The sequence below is a fragment of the Phocoena sinus genome, chromosome 3, assembly GCF_008692025.1.
Source record: "Phocoena sinus isolate mPhoSin1 chromosome 3, mPhoSin1.pri, whole genome shotgun sequence".
Classification (NCBI taxonomy): domain Eukaryota; kingdom Metazoa; phylum Chordata; class Mammalia; order Artiodactyla; family Phocoenidae; genus Phocoena; species Phocoena sinus.
In genome coordinates this window covers 123,919,322-123,932,685 of record NC_045765.1, presented here as the reverse complement: position 1 = coordinate 123,932,685, position 13,364 = coordinate 123,919,322, and the positions used below count along the sequence as shown (strand labels likewise).

General features: G+C 42.3%; 1 protein-coding gene and 1 long non-coding RNA gene across 2 annotated transcripts in view; one reads left to right on the top strand and one right to left on the bottom strand.

Moving 5' to 3' along the window:
* Positions 1–690: 690 nt before the first annotated feature.
* Positions 691–13,364, bottom strand: part of LOC116751633 — a 30,817-nt gene continuing 18,143 nt past the window's right edge. Inside the window, exon 3 of the long non-coding RNA XR_004349308.1 lies at positions 691–798. This is a non-coding gene — a long non-coding RNA (uncharacterized LOC116751633). The remainder of the gene's footprint in view (positions 799–13,364) is intronic.
* LOC116751632 (60S ribosomal protein L21-like) lies at positions 694–1,425 on the top strand. Its single transcript, XM_032627799.1, has 2 exons — positions 694–965; positions 1,160–1,425. The coding sequence occupies exons 1-2, from the start codon at positions 723–725 to the stop codon at positions 1,397–1,399; spliced, it is 483 nt and encodes a 160-aa protein (XP_032483690.1). The 5' UTR covers positions 694–722; the 3' UTR covers positions 1,400–1,425.

The window sequence follows — 13,364 nt, the reverse complement described above, 5'->3', positions numbered from 1 at the left end:
TGATTCAGTTATACGTATATATACATTCATTCTTTTTCAGATTCTTTTCTCATACAGGTTATCACAGAATATTGAGTAGAGTTCCCTGTGCTATACAGTAGGTCCTTGTTGGTTATCTGTCTTATATATAGTAGTGTGTGTGTTAATCCCGAATTCCTGATTTATCTATCCCCTTCCCCATCCCAGGCTATGTAAATGCCAGTACAACAACAAATTGATTGAGTCCATCTTCAGGAGAACAAACCCCTTACGAGACAGGTTTTCTTGGTAAAAATCAGTCTGTAATATATTTACTGTTGGTAAGGTACTTACTGGACATGAACGAGTAGAAGTCAGGATTCTTATTCAAAAAGATGCTTACACTTTGCTGTAGAGAAGGATATGGTATAGATATATAAAGACATTGTGTTAGGGTGGCTGCTGATATGGGGTATATTCCTATTCTTTGGTTAAGGACTAGGGCCGGCACATAGGCAGGCTCCAGGATGTGCCAGTGTTAGTCTTCTCATCTGTATAGGTCCTTCTTTACATACTAAAGAGAGCCATCTGCTGGTAACCTTAGGCAGCAGTTTTCATACTTTTTGGTCTCAGTCCCATACACACTATGAAATATTATTGAGCTTTTATTTTATCTATCAATCTTCACCATATTAGAAAGTCAAACAGACATTTAAAATATTTATTTCTGGGCCGGAATCGCCATCTTCCAGTAATTGGCCAAAATGACCAACACAAAAGGAAAGAGGAGGGGCACCCGCTACATGTTCTCTAGGCCTTTTAGAAAACATGGAGTTGTTCCTTTGGCCACATACATGCGAATCTACGAGAAAGGTGATATTGTAGATATCAAGGGAATGGGCACTGTTCAAAAAGGAATGCCCCACAAATGTTACCATGGCAAAACTGGGAGAGTCTACAATGTTACGCAGCATGCTGTTGGCATCATTGTAAACAATGATGGACCGGTACGCGGGCCTCTCACTGCTGTGGCCTCTCCCGTTGCGGAGCACAGTCTCCGGACGCGCAGGCTCAGCGGCTCTGGCTCACGGGCCCAGCCGCTCCGTGGCATGTGGGATCTTCCCGGACCGGGGCACGAACCCGCATCCCCCGCATCGGCAGGCGGACCCCCAACCACTGTGCCACCAGGGAAGCCCCCAAGGGCAAGATTCTTGCCAAGAGAATTAATGTGCATATCGAGCATATTAAGCACTCTAAGAGCCGAGATAGCTTCCTGAAACAGGTGAAGGAAAATGATCAGAAAAAGAAGGAAGCCAAAGAGAACGGTACTTGGGTTCAACTGAAGCGCCAGCCTGCTCCACCCAGAGAAGCACACTTTGTAATAACCAATGGAAAGGAGCCTGAACTGTTGGAGCCCATTCCCTATGAATTCATGGCATGATGGGTGTAAAGAAAATAAAAGACCTGGACTGTAAAAAAAAGAAAAAAAAATTTATTTCTTTGCCTAAGAATAACAATGATAAACCTAATACATAGTAACATAAATAACAGATGGTTTCATGAAAAATAACTACATTATCCAAACCAAAAAATTTAGTGAGAAGCGTGGCATTGTTTTGCATTTTTACAACTGTCTCTAGTGTCTGGCTTAAAAGAGGACAGCTGGATTTTCATGTTTGCTTCTGCATTCAGTCTGTTGTAATCTGTTGTGTTGGTCAAAGTGTGTGAAGAAAATATGAACTCAACTAGATATTTAGTTGGAAAAGGGACAAATATTTCATTAGTCTTTTCAGATAATTGTGAATATTCTTCTTTGATACTAAACCACAATTCAACAAGAGGTAATTTCTTTTTTATAAAATTCAGAAAATTTTTACTTCATGAAGTGTTTTACTTCACCAGTCAGATACAGATGCAGACATGAATATACTGACCTTTTATTTATCTGTTATTTTAGCACACTTTTGCTATTTTATGAAGCAAACCATTGCAAGTTGACTTAAAAATTAAAAAAAAAATTTTAAACTATATTTAAAGGTTACTTTCCATTTACAGTTATTACAAAATATTGGCTATATTCCTTGTGTTGTACAATACATCCTTGAGTCTATCTTACACCCAGTAGTTTGTTCCTCCCACTCCCATTGCTATATTGCCCCTGCCCTCACTGGTAACTACTAGCTTGTTCTCTATATCGATGAGTCTGCTTCTTTTTTGTTATATTCACTAGTTTGTTGTATTTTTTATGTTCCACATATAAGTGATATCATATAGTATTTGTCTTTCTCTGTCTGACTATTTCACTTAACATAATGCCCTTCAAATCCATCCATGTTGCTGCAAATGGCAAAATTTCATTCTTTTTTATGGCTGAGTAGTATTCCAGTGTATATATCACATCTTCTTTATCCATTCATCTGTAGATGGACACTTAGGTTGTTTCCATATCTTGGCAATTGTAAATAATGCTGCTATGAACATTAGGGGGCATGTATCTTTTTTTTAAAACATCTTTATTGGAGTATAATTCTTCACAATGGTGTGTTAGTTTCTGCTATATAACAAGGTGAATCAACTATACATATATCCCCATTTCCATGTATCTTTTTGAATTAGTGTTTTTGATTTTTTTTGATGTATACCCAGCAGTGGAATTGCTGGGTCATATGGTAGTTCTATTTTTAGTTTATTGAGAAACCTCCATACTGTTTTCCACAGTGGCTGCACCAATTTACATTCCCACCAACAGTATATGAGAGTTCCCTTTTCTCCACATCCTTGCCGACATTTGTTATTTGTGTTCTTTTTGTTGATAGTCATTCTGACCGTTGTGAGGTGATATCTCATTGTGGGTTTGATTTGCATTTCCCTGATGATTAGCAACGTTGAGTATCTTTTCATGTGCCTGTTGGCCGTCTGCATTTCCTCTTTGGAAAAATGTCTATTCAATTCTTCTGCCCATTTTTAAATCAGGTTGCTTGTTTTTTTGACATTGAGTTGTATGAGCTATTTATATATGTTGACTATTAATCCCTTATCAGTCATATCATTTGCAAAATATTTTCTCCTATTCAGTAGGTTGTCTTTTCATTTTGTTGATGGTTTCCTTTGCTGTGCAAAAGCTTTTAAGTTTAATTAGGTCCCATTTGTTTATTTTTGCTTGTGGTTCCTTTACCTTAGGAGACAGATCCAAAAAAATATTGCTATGACTTATGTAAAAGAGTGTTCTGCCTATGTTTTCCTCCAGGAGTTTTATACTATCCAGTCTTACATTTAGGTCTTTAATCCATTTTGAGTTTATTTTTGTATATGTTGTTAGAGAATGTTCTAATTTCATTCTTTTAATGTATCTGTCCAGTTTTTCCAGCACCACTTCCTGAAGAGACTGTCTTTTCTCCATTGTATTTTTTTGACCATAAGTTCATGGGTTTATCTCTGGACTTTCTATCCTGTTCCATTGATCTATGTGTCTGTTTTTGTGCCAGTACCATACTGTTTTGATGACTGTAGCTTTGTAGTATAGTCTGAAGTCATGGAGCCTGATTCCTCCAGCTATGTTCTTCTTTCTCAAGATTGTTTTGACTATTCAGGGTCTTTGTGTTTCCGTACAAGTTTTAAAATTATTTGTCCTAGTTCTGTGAAAAATGCCATTGGTATTTTGATGGGGATTGCATTGTATCAGTAGATTGCCTTGGGCAGTATATTAATTTTTTTTTTTTTTTTTTTTTTTCGGTACGTGGGCCTCTCACTGCTGTGGCCTCTCCCGTTGCGGAGCACAGGCTCCGGATGCGCAGGCTCAGGGGCCATGGCTCACGGGCCCAGCCGCTCCGCGGCATGTGGGATCTTCCCGGACCGGGGCACGAACCCACGTCCCCTGCATCGGCAGGCGGACTCTCATCCACTGCGCCACCAGGGAAGCCCTAATTTTAACAACATTGATTCTTCCAATCCAAAACATGGTACAAACATCTGTTTGTGTTGTCTTCAGTTTCTTTCATCAGTGTCTTATAGTTTTCAGAGTATAGTCAACAAGACAGTTTCTTAAAGGTCACTTGCAGTGTAGAATATGAGAACATGTCAATGAATTTTTGTCCTCTGTAACTTAAAATCCATTGGTCCATCTTGCACTTTGAATGGCTCTTTTATCCATATAGGATTTTGTAGCATCATGCATTGATCATTTGGAAAACATTAGATCACTAAATAATGCAGCTCTTCCAAATGTTGACACATTTTGTTACACAATATTTAAAAAAATCACAATTATTTATTGTGATTACTACCCATCTCCTCAGAAAAGGCTTTATATATCTGAAATTTGTCAGGGTCATACTGGTGGGTACAAATTTTCCAAAATTCCAATTTTTGCTTGAGAGCTCAAATTTTTATTGTTAATAACAAATACTGTCAATTTTCCTTGAAGTGACAGGCTCACTTGATTTGTTGTTGAGAAATGTCCACCAACCAGTTTCTTTGTCATTCTTTAAAGTAAAGATGGTGTTCCATGAAGAAAGAAGCTAGTTCAGCTTGAAACTCAATCACACAAGTACTTTTCCTTGAGACAACCTCATGATAGCAGAAGTGCTTTATATGCACTTCTTATTTTGACACAAAGCTTATTATAAAGGTGTACTCAGGGTTGGGAGTTAATAAAATTGCTATTTTTAACTGATTCATCAAGGAGATTTTTAAGTGGAACTGACATTTTAAAAAAACTGTGAGTGCATGCTGGTGAAGAATAATATGACCACTGGTACAGTTTCGTGCCCCTGCCTTGGTTTGTGTTAAAATGCCAGCAGTTTTACCCCCACCATTGCTTTTGCTTATGTCAAAAACAGTGAAGAAGACAAATGATGTCTTAGTATTATTATGAAAACAGTTTCAGGCTCACGGACCATCTGGCAGGTTCTCAGGGACCCAGACCCAGCTCCCAGAGCCTAGCCCCCTCAGGCAGCAGGAACACCCCCTTCAGCCTGTCCTTCTGCAGCAGGAAAGGTACATTCTCCTCCTGCCATGTCCCCTCTCCTCACCTCCCTTGGAAACAGGCCCAGCTGAACTTTAACAGTTTAACCAGCTCTGTCCTGTTCTTTCTTTACCCTGCATCAGGCCAGTGCTGTCTGTTAAATCAGGGAGCTCTCCTTCCTTTTCTTTTTTCTTTCCTTCGGGAGTTTGTATTAGTGTGCCAGGGCTACTGTAACACATCACTACAAACTGAGTGGCTCAAACAACAGGGATTTATTTTCTCCCAGTTTAGAGTGTTTGCCCTCCCTCAGGTGGTATGCAGAAGTCTTGTAATCATGGTTCTTGCTTGGGTCTTTTAATGACAAACAAAAGGGAAGGACCCAGTTATCAAAACATCTAGAGAAGTCAGGATCCTTCAGTGCTTAAGGACAACAGGCCTCAAGATACCAAGTGGTCCCAAAGAGATGATAGGAAAGATCTCCAGAACCTATGTCTCAGATAAAAGTGAAGGTTATTAGGGCCAATCAATTTCTCTATCTCTTTGGGTAAGTTTCTGTTTCTTCTTCCCTATGGTATGGATGGTTAAGATGGTGTTCTGTGTGTGGGAAAAGGGGTTTTTGCCTTTTCTTTCTGTCTTCCTTTCCTTCATATGAGCTGGGTTCAGAATAACCTGTTTTTGAGCTGTGAGTGAGACTTCTTATCTGAGAACCATGACATCAAGAAAATCTCCAAACTTCTCCTTGTCTTCTTTTAAGTTACCTGCAGTCCCCAAAGGACCAGGCTATTTCAAGGGGGATCCTGACACTGGCTAAAATAATTAGCAGTATGCATCAGTCTATTCAACTTCTTAGAGACTGGTGTCAGAGTTCAAAGGAAGGAGCATCTCTGGAGAATGGGGTAATACCTTGGAGGCGGTGACCCAGTGCTGACCATGGAGGGGATAGTCTGGATGTGAGAGGCTGGAGGGGAGGTGGCCCTACTCAGATATCTACCGACGTTTTAGCAAGCGTGCAGCTGGCAAGGAATTTTTAACTTCCACATTCTTTTCGCAGGCCTGGTGTTTAGGACAGCTGGGTCCTGGTGCTGCTGAGGTTATAGAAAAGGAAGAGAATGGGTTCTACCAAGTACTAGGCACGTTGGTCCCATAACTTCCTTCAAAGGTTTCTACACCAGCTCTGACACACACTAGCTCTGTGACCTGGGTACCTTTCTTAACCATTTTATGCCACAGTTGTGTCTATAAAATGTGGATTATGCTGACTTCCCAGGGTGGTGAGGATTAAATAGGTGAGCACATGGAAGTACATGTGTAGCACAGAGTAAGCAATCAATAAAATATAAACCGATTATTATTATTAATTTCACTTCATTGAATCCTCTCATAACACAAAGAGAGGGAAGTGATTACCTCTTTTAAGGCATAATTTCACAAAGATAAAACCATGAGTCTTGTGCAAATATGAAATGAACATATATCAAAGATTTCATTTATCTCATTAATTAGTGAAAGAATCATTAAGATGTTAAAACTAGTTCAGAGGGCATTTGAGAAGCTAGGTATTCTGTAGGCAATGTTAGGATAAGATTGCTAGATAAAATACAAAATTGAGTACTGTCCACCAGGGACAGTGGTTACACCTTACACTGGATAGAAATTATCTGCATCCTGTAGGGTAGGAAAAAGTTTTCCTTGACCCTCTTCTAAGAGACTCTAGTTCCTGGCTGGGTCTGAAAATTAAACTGACAAAGACAGTAACAGGAGAAAAGCATACAACTTTAATTTTTATGTGTACGTGGGATCCTTCACAAGAGAATGAAGACCCAAAGAAGTGACCAGGCAGTTTTTATACCTTTTAGAGAAAGAAACAATAAATTTGTGAAGAATGGCAAGACAGTCGGGTTTGGGCAAGAGGTAGTAAATGGTGAAGAAGTAACAAGGAAGGTAAGAGTGAGTTTAACAAGGTTTGTTTGTGCAGATTTCTCGGCCCCTAACTCTCTGTCTCTAGTGATAAGAATGTCTTCCTTCCTCTTGGTTCAGGGAGGTACCTTCAACATGAGAGTTTTATGACCTGTTTAAGGCAGGAAGGGAAAGGTGAGAGTGAGCTTCCTGCTTCTGCTGTTTTCTCAAACTCATTCAGCTTGAGATACTCGATAGGGTAAGGTGCCATATTTTGGGGTAGTGTGTCCTGAACCCCATCAGTTCCTACTGGACAAAAATTTTCCAGTTAAACTCTGCTCCTACAGAGTAGAAAAATACCCTAGACAATGGAAAGGCCAATACAAAACTACACTGAAAGTATACCCATTAATCCCTTTTGCCTGTTTTGAAATTTCGGATAAATTTTCTGATAACTCCAAGCTATGAATAGGGAAATCGTGTCTCAAAGAGGCTAAATAACTTATGCAAAGTTATACAGCCAGAAATGGCAGAGCAAGAATTCAAATATACGTAGTCCATGTTCTGTTCAGTAAACCTGTTAACCTCCACTCAGATACAATTCATTCTTGAAGGAGATGGCTAGAGTGCTCTATCCAAGGAATTCCTGGTCTCCTCTGAGGTGGGAGGGAGCAGGGAAGAGTTAAAAAAGGAACAAAACTTCAGAATTCCCAGGACACACAGCGTTGCCAATCTGTCCACCATTAGCAAAAATATAAAAAATATACTTCCTCTCTTCTCCTCTGCTTTTTAAAATTTACCACAAGATGAAATACATTTAAGGTCACTGTGTGGGTCCAGGTATGTGGAAAATCATTTATAGGCTCTGATGTTACTCTGGATTGGAAGTAAATAAATTTGTTACTAATTTATTAACTCAATATAAATTCTCCTTACACTCTGTTAATACAATTACTTTCGAATGGGAGTGACAATTTTTTATTTTATGTAGAAATGAAAGAGTTTCTAATTTTCATAAGTACCCCTTTCGTGGGTTGTTATTAGCAAGGATAAAATGTAACTCCATAAGATAAGTTTGAAATGGAGGCAGCTGGTTGCTTTGTATTCTCTTCTAACTTTGTCAGAATTTGTCAAAACATGATGTAAGGCAGAAATGCATGGTGTAGGTGAACCAGAGTAGGATTATTTATAAACAGAAACTTGAGCCAAATGCAGCAGTAAACTAAAAAATAGAACAAATTACATTAATCGGTTTTTAAAAATAGGGAAAAAGTTTTTTTTGTTAAAAAAACCTAACAAGCCAGTTTAAACCAGATTTGAATAGTATTGGGGTACAAAACTTGTCATTAGTAATTGGCATCTGAAAATATCTTAGGGAGGGTATTGTCTTAATTTAGGAAAACGTTTGTAAGCCACTTAAGGAAGGAAGGTATGCCTGGAGGTATGGACTGGAAGAAGTAGGATCTTCACAGGACTTGGAGCCTGTGGAAGAGGTGGACCAAGAGATCTTCCCAGTGGAGGAGTGGGCAAGTCTTTTTAAGAACAGGGATTTTTAGTATTCACTTCATTTTATTTTTTTAACTTCTTTGTTGGAGTATAATTGCTTTACAATGGTGTGTTAGTTTCTGCTTTATAACAAAGTGAATCAGCTATACATAAACATATATGCCCATATCTCCTCCCTCTTGCGTGTTCCTCCCACCCTCCCTATCCCACCCCTCTAGGTGGTCACAAAGCACCGAGCTGATCTCCCTGTGCTATGCGGCTGCTTCCCACTAGCTATCTATTTTACATTTGGTAGTGTTTATATGTCCATGCCACTCTCTCACTTGGTCCCAGCTTACCCTTCCCCCTCCCCGTGTCCTCCAGTCCATTCTCTACTTCTGCGTCTTTATTCCTGTCCTGCCCCTTTACTATTCACTTTAAAATTATGTGTTTGCTTTGCCACATTGCAAACTCTTCTGAACTCCTGCAACCTCAGTGTACATGTGCTAAAGATGGGTGAGTGGCGTTTGGTTTTATTTTGGTATGGTGGTGGCAGTGTCAAAGTCGCTGGGGGATTCAAGAGAAAATGATTAATTTCCAAGAAAACAGCCATGAGAGGGAGCCCCATAAGAGGTGGCGAGTGTCTAGGGAACAGAACTTGAGGGCTGGTGGTGACCTTGGGAATGCAGCTCCTGGAGGGTGCGGTGTGTGGAAGAGGGGACGTGAATTAATGTGTTTTAAATACCAAAGGACAGGATGAGGTCTCTGGCATGAGAATTATACTGTGCATAAAACAAAGGCAGAATATTAAAATATCCTCTGGACCAAACTCCTCTGTCCCTGATTTCCCTCACCTGCAGCCCATAAATTATTGGGTTAAAGAAGCTTTGGTTAAGAAGCCTCAGCCCTGACCTGAGTGGACTGCAATCAAGGGTTGTTCCTTGTATTCGATGCTCTAAAGGATGGTCCTCTGGGCTAATGATTACAATCTGGTATGGCTCCGTGCTTCTCTTTCAGTTAGTACCATGAAACATGTGAGGACCGTTCTAGGCACAAAAGAAGATACCTCCTGCCCTGTGAGCTTGCAAGCTGAGGAAGGGCGTGGCCATAACCGGTGGCCGGGGGCTGGTATCCACTCAACAACCCACCAGGTTTCCACCCACAACCGTTGAAGGAACCTGGGAGAAAACCCAGTGTCACAGTGGAGGTTCCACTGAATCAAGGTCTAGCCCTCCTTCAACGAGCCTCTAATCTGGTTGCGAAGTCAGCTTTCCTTCACTCAGATAAAATTCTTTTCTAATTCTCAACATAAACTGCTCTTTTCCGCCTCTGAGAGCTATGGTTGTAAACCTGTGATTAACTTGCAGAAGCAGCTTCCCTGCAATTTGTAAGATCACTTTCTCAGGGGAGCTGGTGTTTCTTACGTGGATGTGCTGTGACCAGAAGTGAGGTGTTTTGCAAGGAACTTCTCAATAAAGTCAGATGTGAATGATTTCCTGCAGTCGCCACCGTCCCAGCTTTTCCGAACGTCTTCACCTTTGAGAGATTCCGAGGCCTTCTTAGTTGTGGCCCCGGTGCCCAGAGAGAAGGAAGGAGAGCTGCACACACCACCAGGGCTCTGGCTGCCGCTCCGTAACTCCCTGGACACAGGTGCTGCTTGGTGCCCACAGTTGCTTGAGCTAGAGAATCACCCTCATATTCCTGAACAGAAGCAGAGGTTAGGACTTCTGAAACTTGCACCCCAGAGGCTTGTGAACACGCCACTGACCCCCGAACTTCCCTTTTCTTAGCTTCTGATTCTTTTCAGCCTTGGGGCCTGGCTCTCTCAGGCAGCAGGAACACCCCCTTCAGCCTGTCCTTCTGTAGCAGGAAAGGTACATTTTCCTCCTGCCATGTCCCCTCTCCTCACCTCCCTTGGAAACAGGCCCAGCTGAAATTTAACAGTTTAACCAGCTCTGTCCTGTTCTTTCTTTACCCTGCATCAGGCCAGCGCTGTCTGTTAAATCAGGGAGCTCTCCTTCCTTTTCTTTTTTCTTTCCTTCGGGAGTTTGTATTAGTGTGCCAGGGCTACTGTAACACATCACTACAAACGGAGTGGCTCAAGCAACAGGGATTTATTTTCTCACAGTTCTTGTGGCCAGTGTCTGAGGTCCAGGTGTCAGCAGGGCCAAGCTCCCTCTGAACATGCCAGGGAAAGACTCCTCCAGGCCTCCCTCTTCACTTCTGGTAGTTCCTCAGCCTGTGGCAGCGTAACTCCAATCTACATTATCTTCACGTGATGTTCTCTCATGTGTGTCTGTGTCCAAACCTCCCCGTTTTATGAGGACACTTGTTATATTGCATTAGGGGTTCACTCTATTCCAGGAAGATCTTGTCTTCAATTACATCTGCAATGACCCTTTTTCCAAATAAGGTTATGTTTTGAAGTCCTGGGCATTAGGACTTCAGCATATGAATTTTGAGGGAACACAAGTCAGCTCATAACAGATCTATATAGGGTTTTTTTTTTCCCTAACACACCCCATCCAATTTGGTCCTGTGGGATCCCCAGTAGTTAGAGATATGCGAGAAGTCAGTTAATTCTGGGAGCACATAAAGCATCTGTTGTTTTGTGGTGGTGTTTTTTTTTTTTTTTTTGCGGTATGCGGGCCTCTCCCATTGTGGAGCACAGGCTCTGGACGCGCAGGCTCAGCGGCCATGGCTCACGGGCCCAGCCGCTCCACAGCATGTGGGATCATCTTGGACCGGGGCACGAACCCGTGTCCCCTGCATCGGCAGGCGGACTCTCAACCACTGCGCCACCAGGGGAGCCCAGCATCTGTTTTTTGAGCAAATCCAGTTCACTCCCCCTCTGAGCAGGCTGCTTCCTTCCAGAGGCACCAGGCCTGTGCTGATGCAGGGCTGCCTGATGACTTTTCTTCATTAGGCTGTCCCCTCACCAGGGCTGAAGCCCTAAGGACCAGATCTGAGTGTGTTCCCTCATGACACAGGCCGAACTTGTCACCTTGAAATGTTCCTGTAATGCTTGAGGTTTTCCATACTGCCCCTGGGTATTAGGTTTCTTCTTGCTGCTCTAACAAATTACTTTGTAACGAATGGCTTGAAACAACAGAAATTCATTCTCTTACAGCTCTGCAGTTCAGAAACCCAGTCACTCTCACTGGGCTCTAAGCCAGGGGATTGGAGGGCTGGGTCCTTCTTCAGGCTCCAGAGAAGAATCCATTTCCTTACCTTTCTGGGCTTCTGGAGGCTACCTGGGCTCACAACCTCTTCCTTTTTTTGTTTTTTTTTTTAAATTGGAGTATAGTTGCTTTACAATGTTGTGTTAGTTTCTACTGTACAGCCAAGAGAATCAGCCATATGTATACATATATCGCCTCTTTTTTGGACTTCCTTCCCATTTAGGTCACCACAGAGCACTACGTAGAGTTCCCTGTGCTGTACAGCAGGTCCTCATTAATTATCTATTTTATACATATTGGCGTATATATTGTCAATCCCAATCTCCCCATTCATCCCTCCCCCAGCCACAACCCCTTTTTTACATCATTCTGATCTCTTGTTTCTTTTCGTGACAACTCCTACTTCAGCGTCAAATCTCCCTCTGCCTCCCTCTCATTCAAACACATGATTATGTTTGGGACACACCAGATAATGCTGGACATTTTCCCTATCTCAGTATCCTTAATTTAATCACATCCGTGCATTCTCTTTTGTCCTCTGGGGTAATATTCACAGGTTCTGGGGCTCTGGACGGCTTTGGGGCTGTTATTCAACCCATTGCACCATGTTTAAAAAACAGGCACAGTGATACCTATTTTTCGAGTTTGCCCGGCCTGACTTCTAAGAGCTTCACTTTCTTCTTAAGGAAGTTCCTTTTGCTCCCCCACTGCTCTTTTCGAACTATAAAATCCCAGTTCCTTGAGTTTGTGGGCAAACTGATGCCCTAGAGATGGGTTAAGCTGGGTAGAGGTTATTTACAATTTTTTATAACATAACTGTGACTACAATTTGAAGTCAAGCAAAAGGGAAAAAAAAACTCATTAGTTTTCTGACTAGTGTTCAGTTTCCCCCGAATTTCTCCTTAGAGGTTTGCTAGTACTTACCTGGCCTTCATAGCCTTCAGTTCTGATTGGGGAAGAGCCTATTAGGTGTGGGGATGGTGGAAGGAGCCGACTGAAGACTAGTGAGTTGCTCATGTAGTGATACTGACGTGGAGACTTAGCATTGTGGTGGCACCAGTTTTCACTACTCTGGCCTTTTGTCCAGGCAGACAGCAGCATTGATCTGGGTACAGTTTTGCCTCGTAGGTGGGGCAGAAGGACGAAGGAAAAGGACAGTGGAGTGTGCTGGGGACAGTTCTACCCTGGCTGGGGAGAAAAATTTATTTAATGAATGTATTTGACTACATGTTACTAAGTGCTTTATGTTTGATTCTCACAGAACTCACTTGACAGAGTTGTTATCCTCATTTTAGACAGGGGGAAAGCGGGGTGCAGAGAGGTTAAACGATTTGCCCGAGGCAACCCAACACTGGAGCCTACCTGGGCTCTTTGGTGGGGCTAATGGCAGACTCTGGGAGGGCTCACACCAAGGAGTACTTCCCAGAACTTCTGCTGCCAGTGTCCTTGTCCCCACGGTGAGCCACAGCCACCCCCCGCCTCCGCAGGAGACCCTCCAACACTAGCAGGTAGGTCTGGTTCAGTCTCCCCTGGGGTCACTGCTCCTTCTCCTGGGTCCCGATGCACACACAACTTTGTGTGTGCCCTCCAAGAGTGGAGTCTCTGTTTCCCCCAGTCCTTTCGAAGTCCCGCAGTCAAATTCCACTAGGCTTCAAAGTCTGATTCTCTAGGAATTCCTTCTCCCGTTGCCGGACCCCCAGGGTAGGAAGCCTTATGTGGGGCTCAGAACCTTCACTCCAGTGGGTGGACTTCTGTGGTATAAGTGTTCTCCAGTCTGTGAGTCACCCACCCACCGGTTATGGGATTTGATTTTACTGTCATTGTGCCCCTCCTACCATCTCGTTGTGGCTTCTCCTTTGTCTTTGGATGTGGGGTATCCT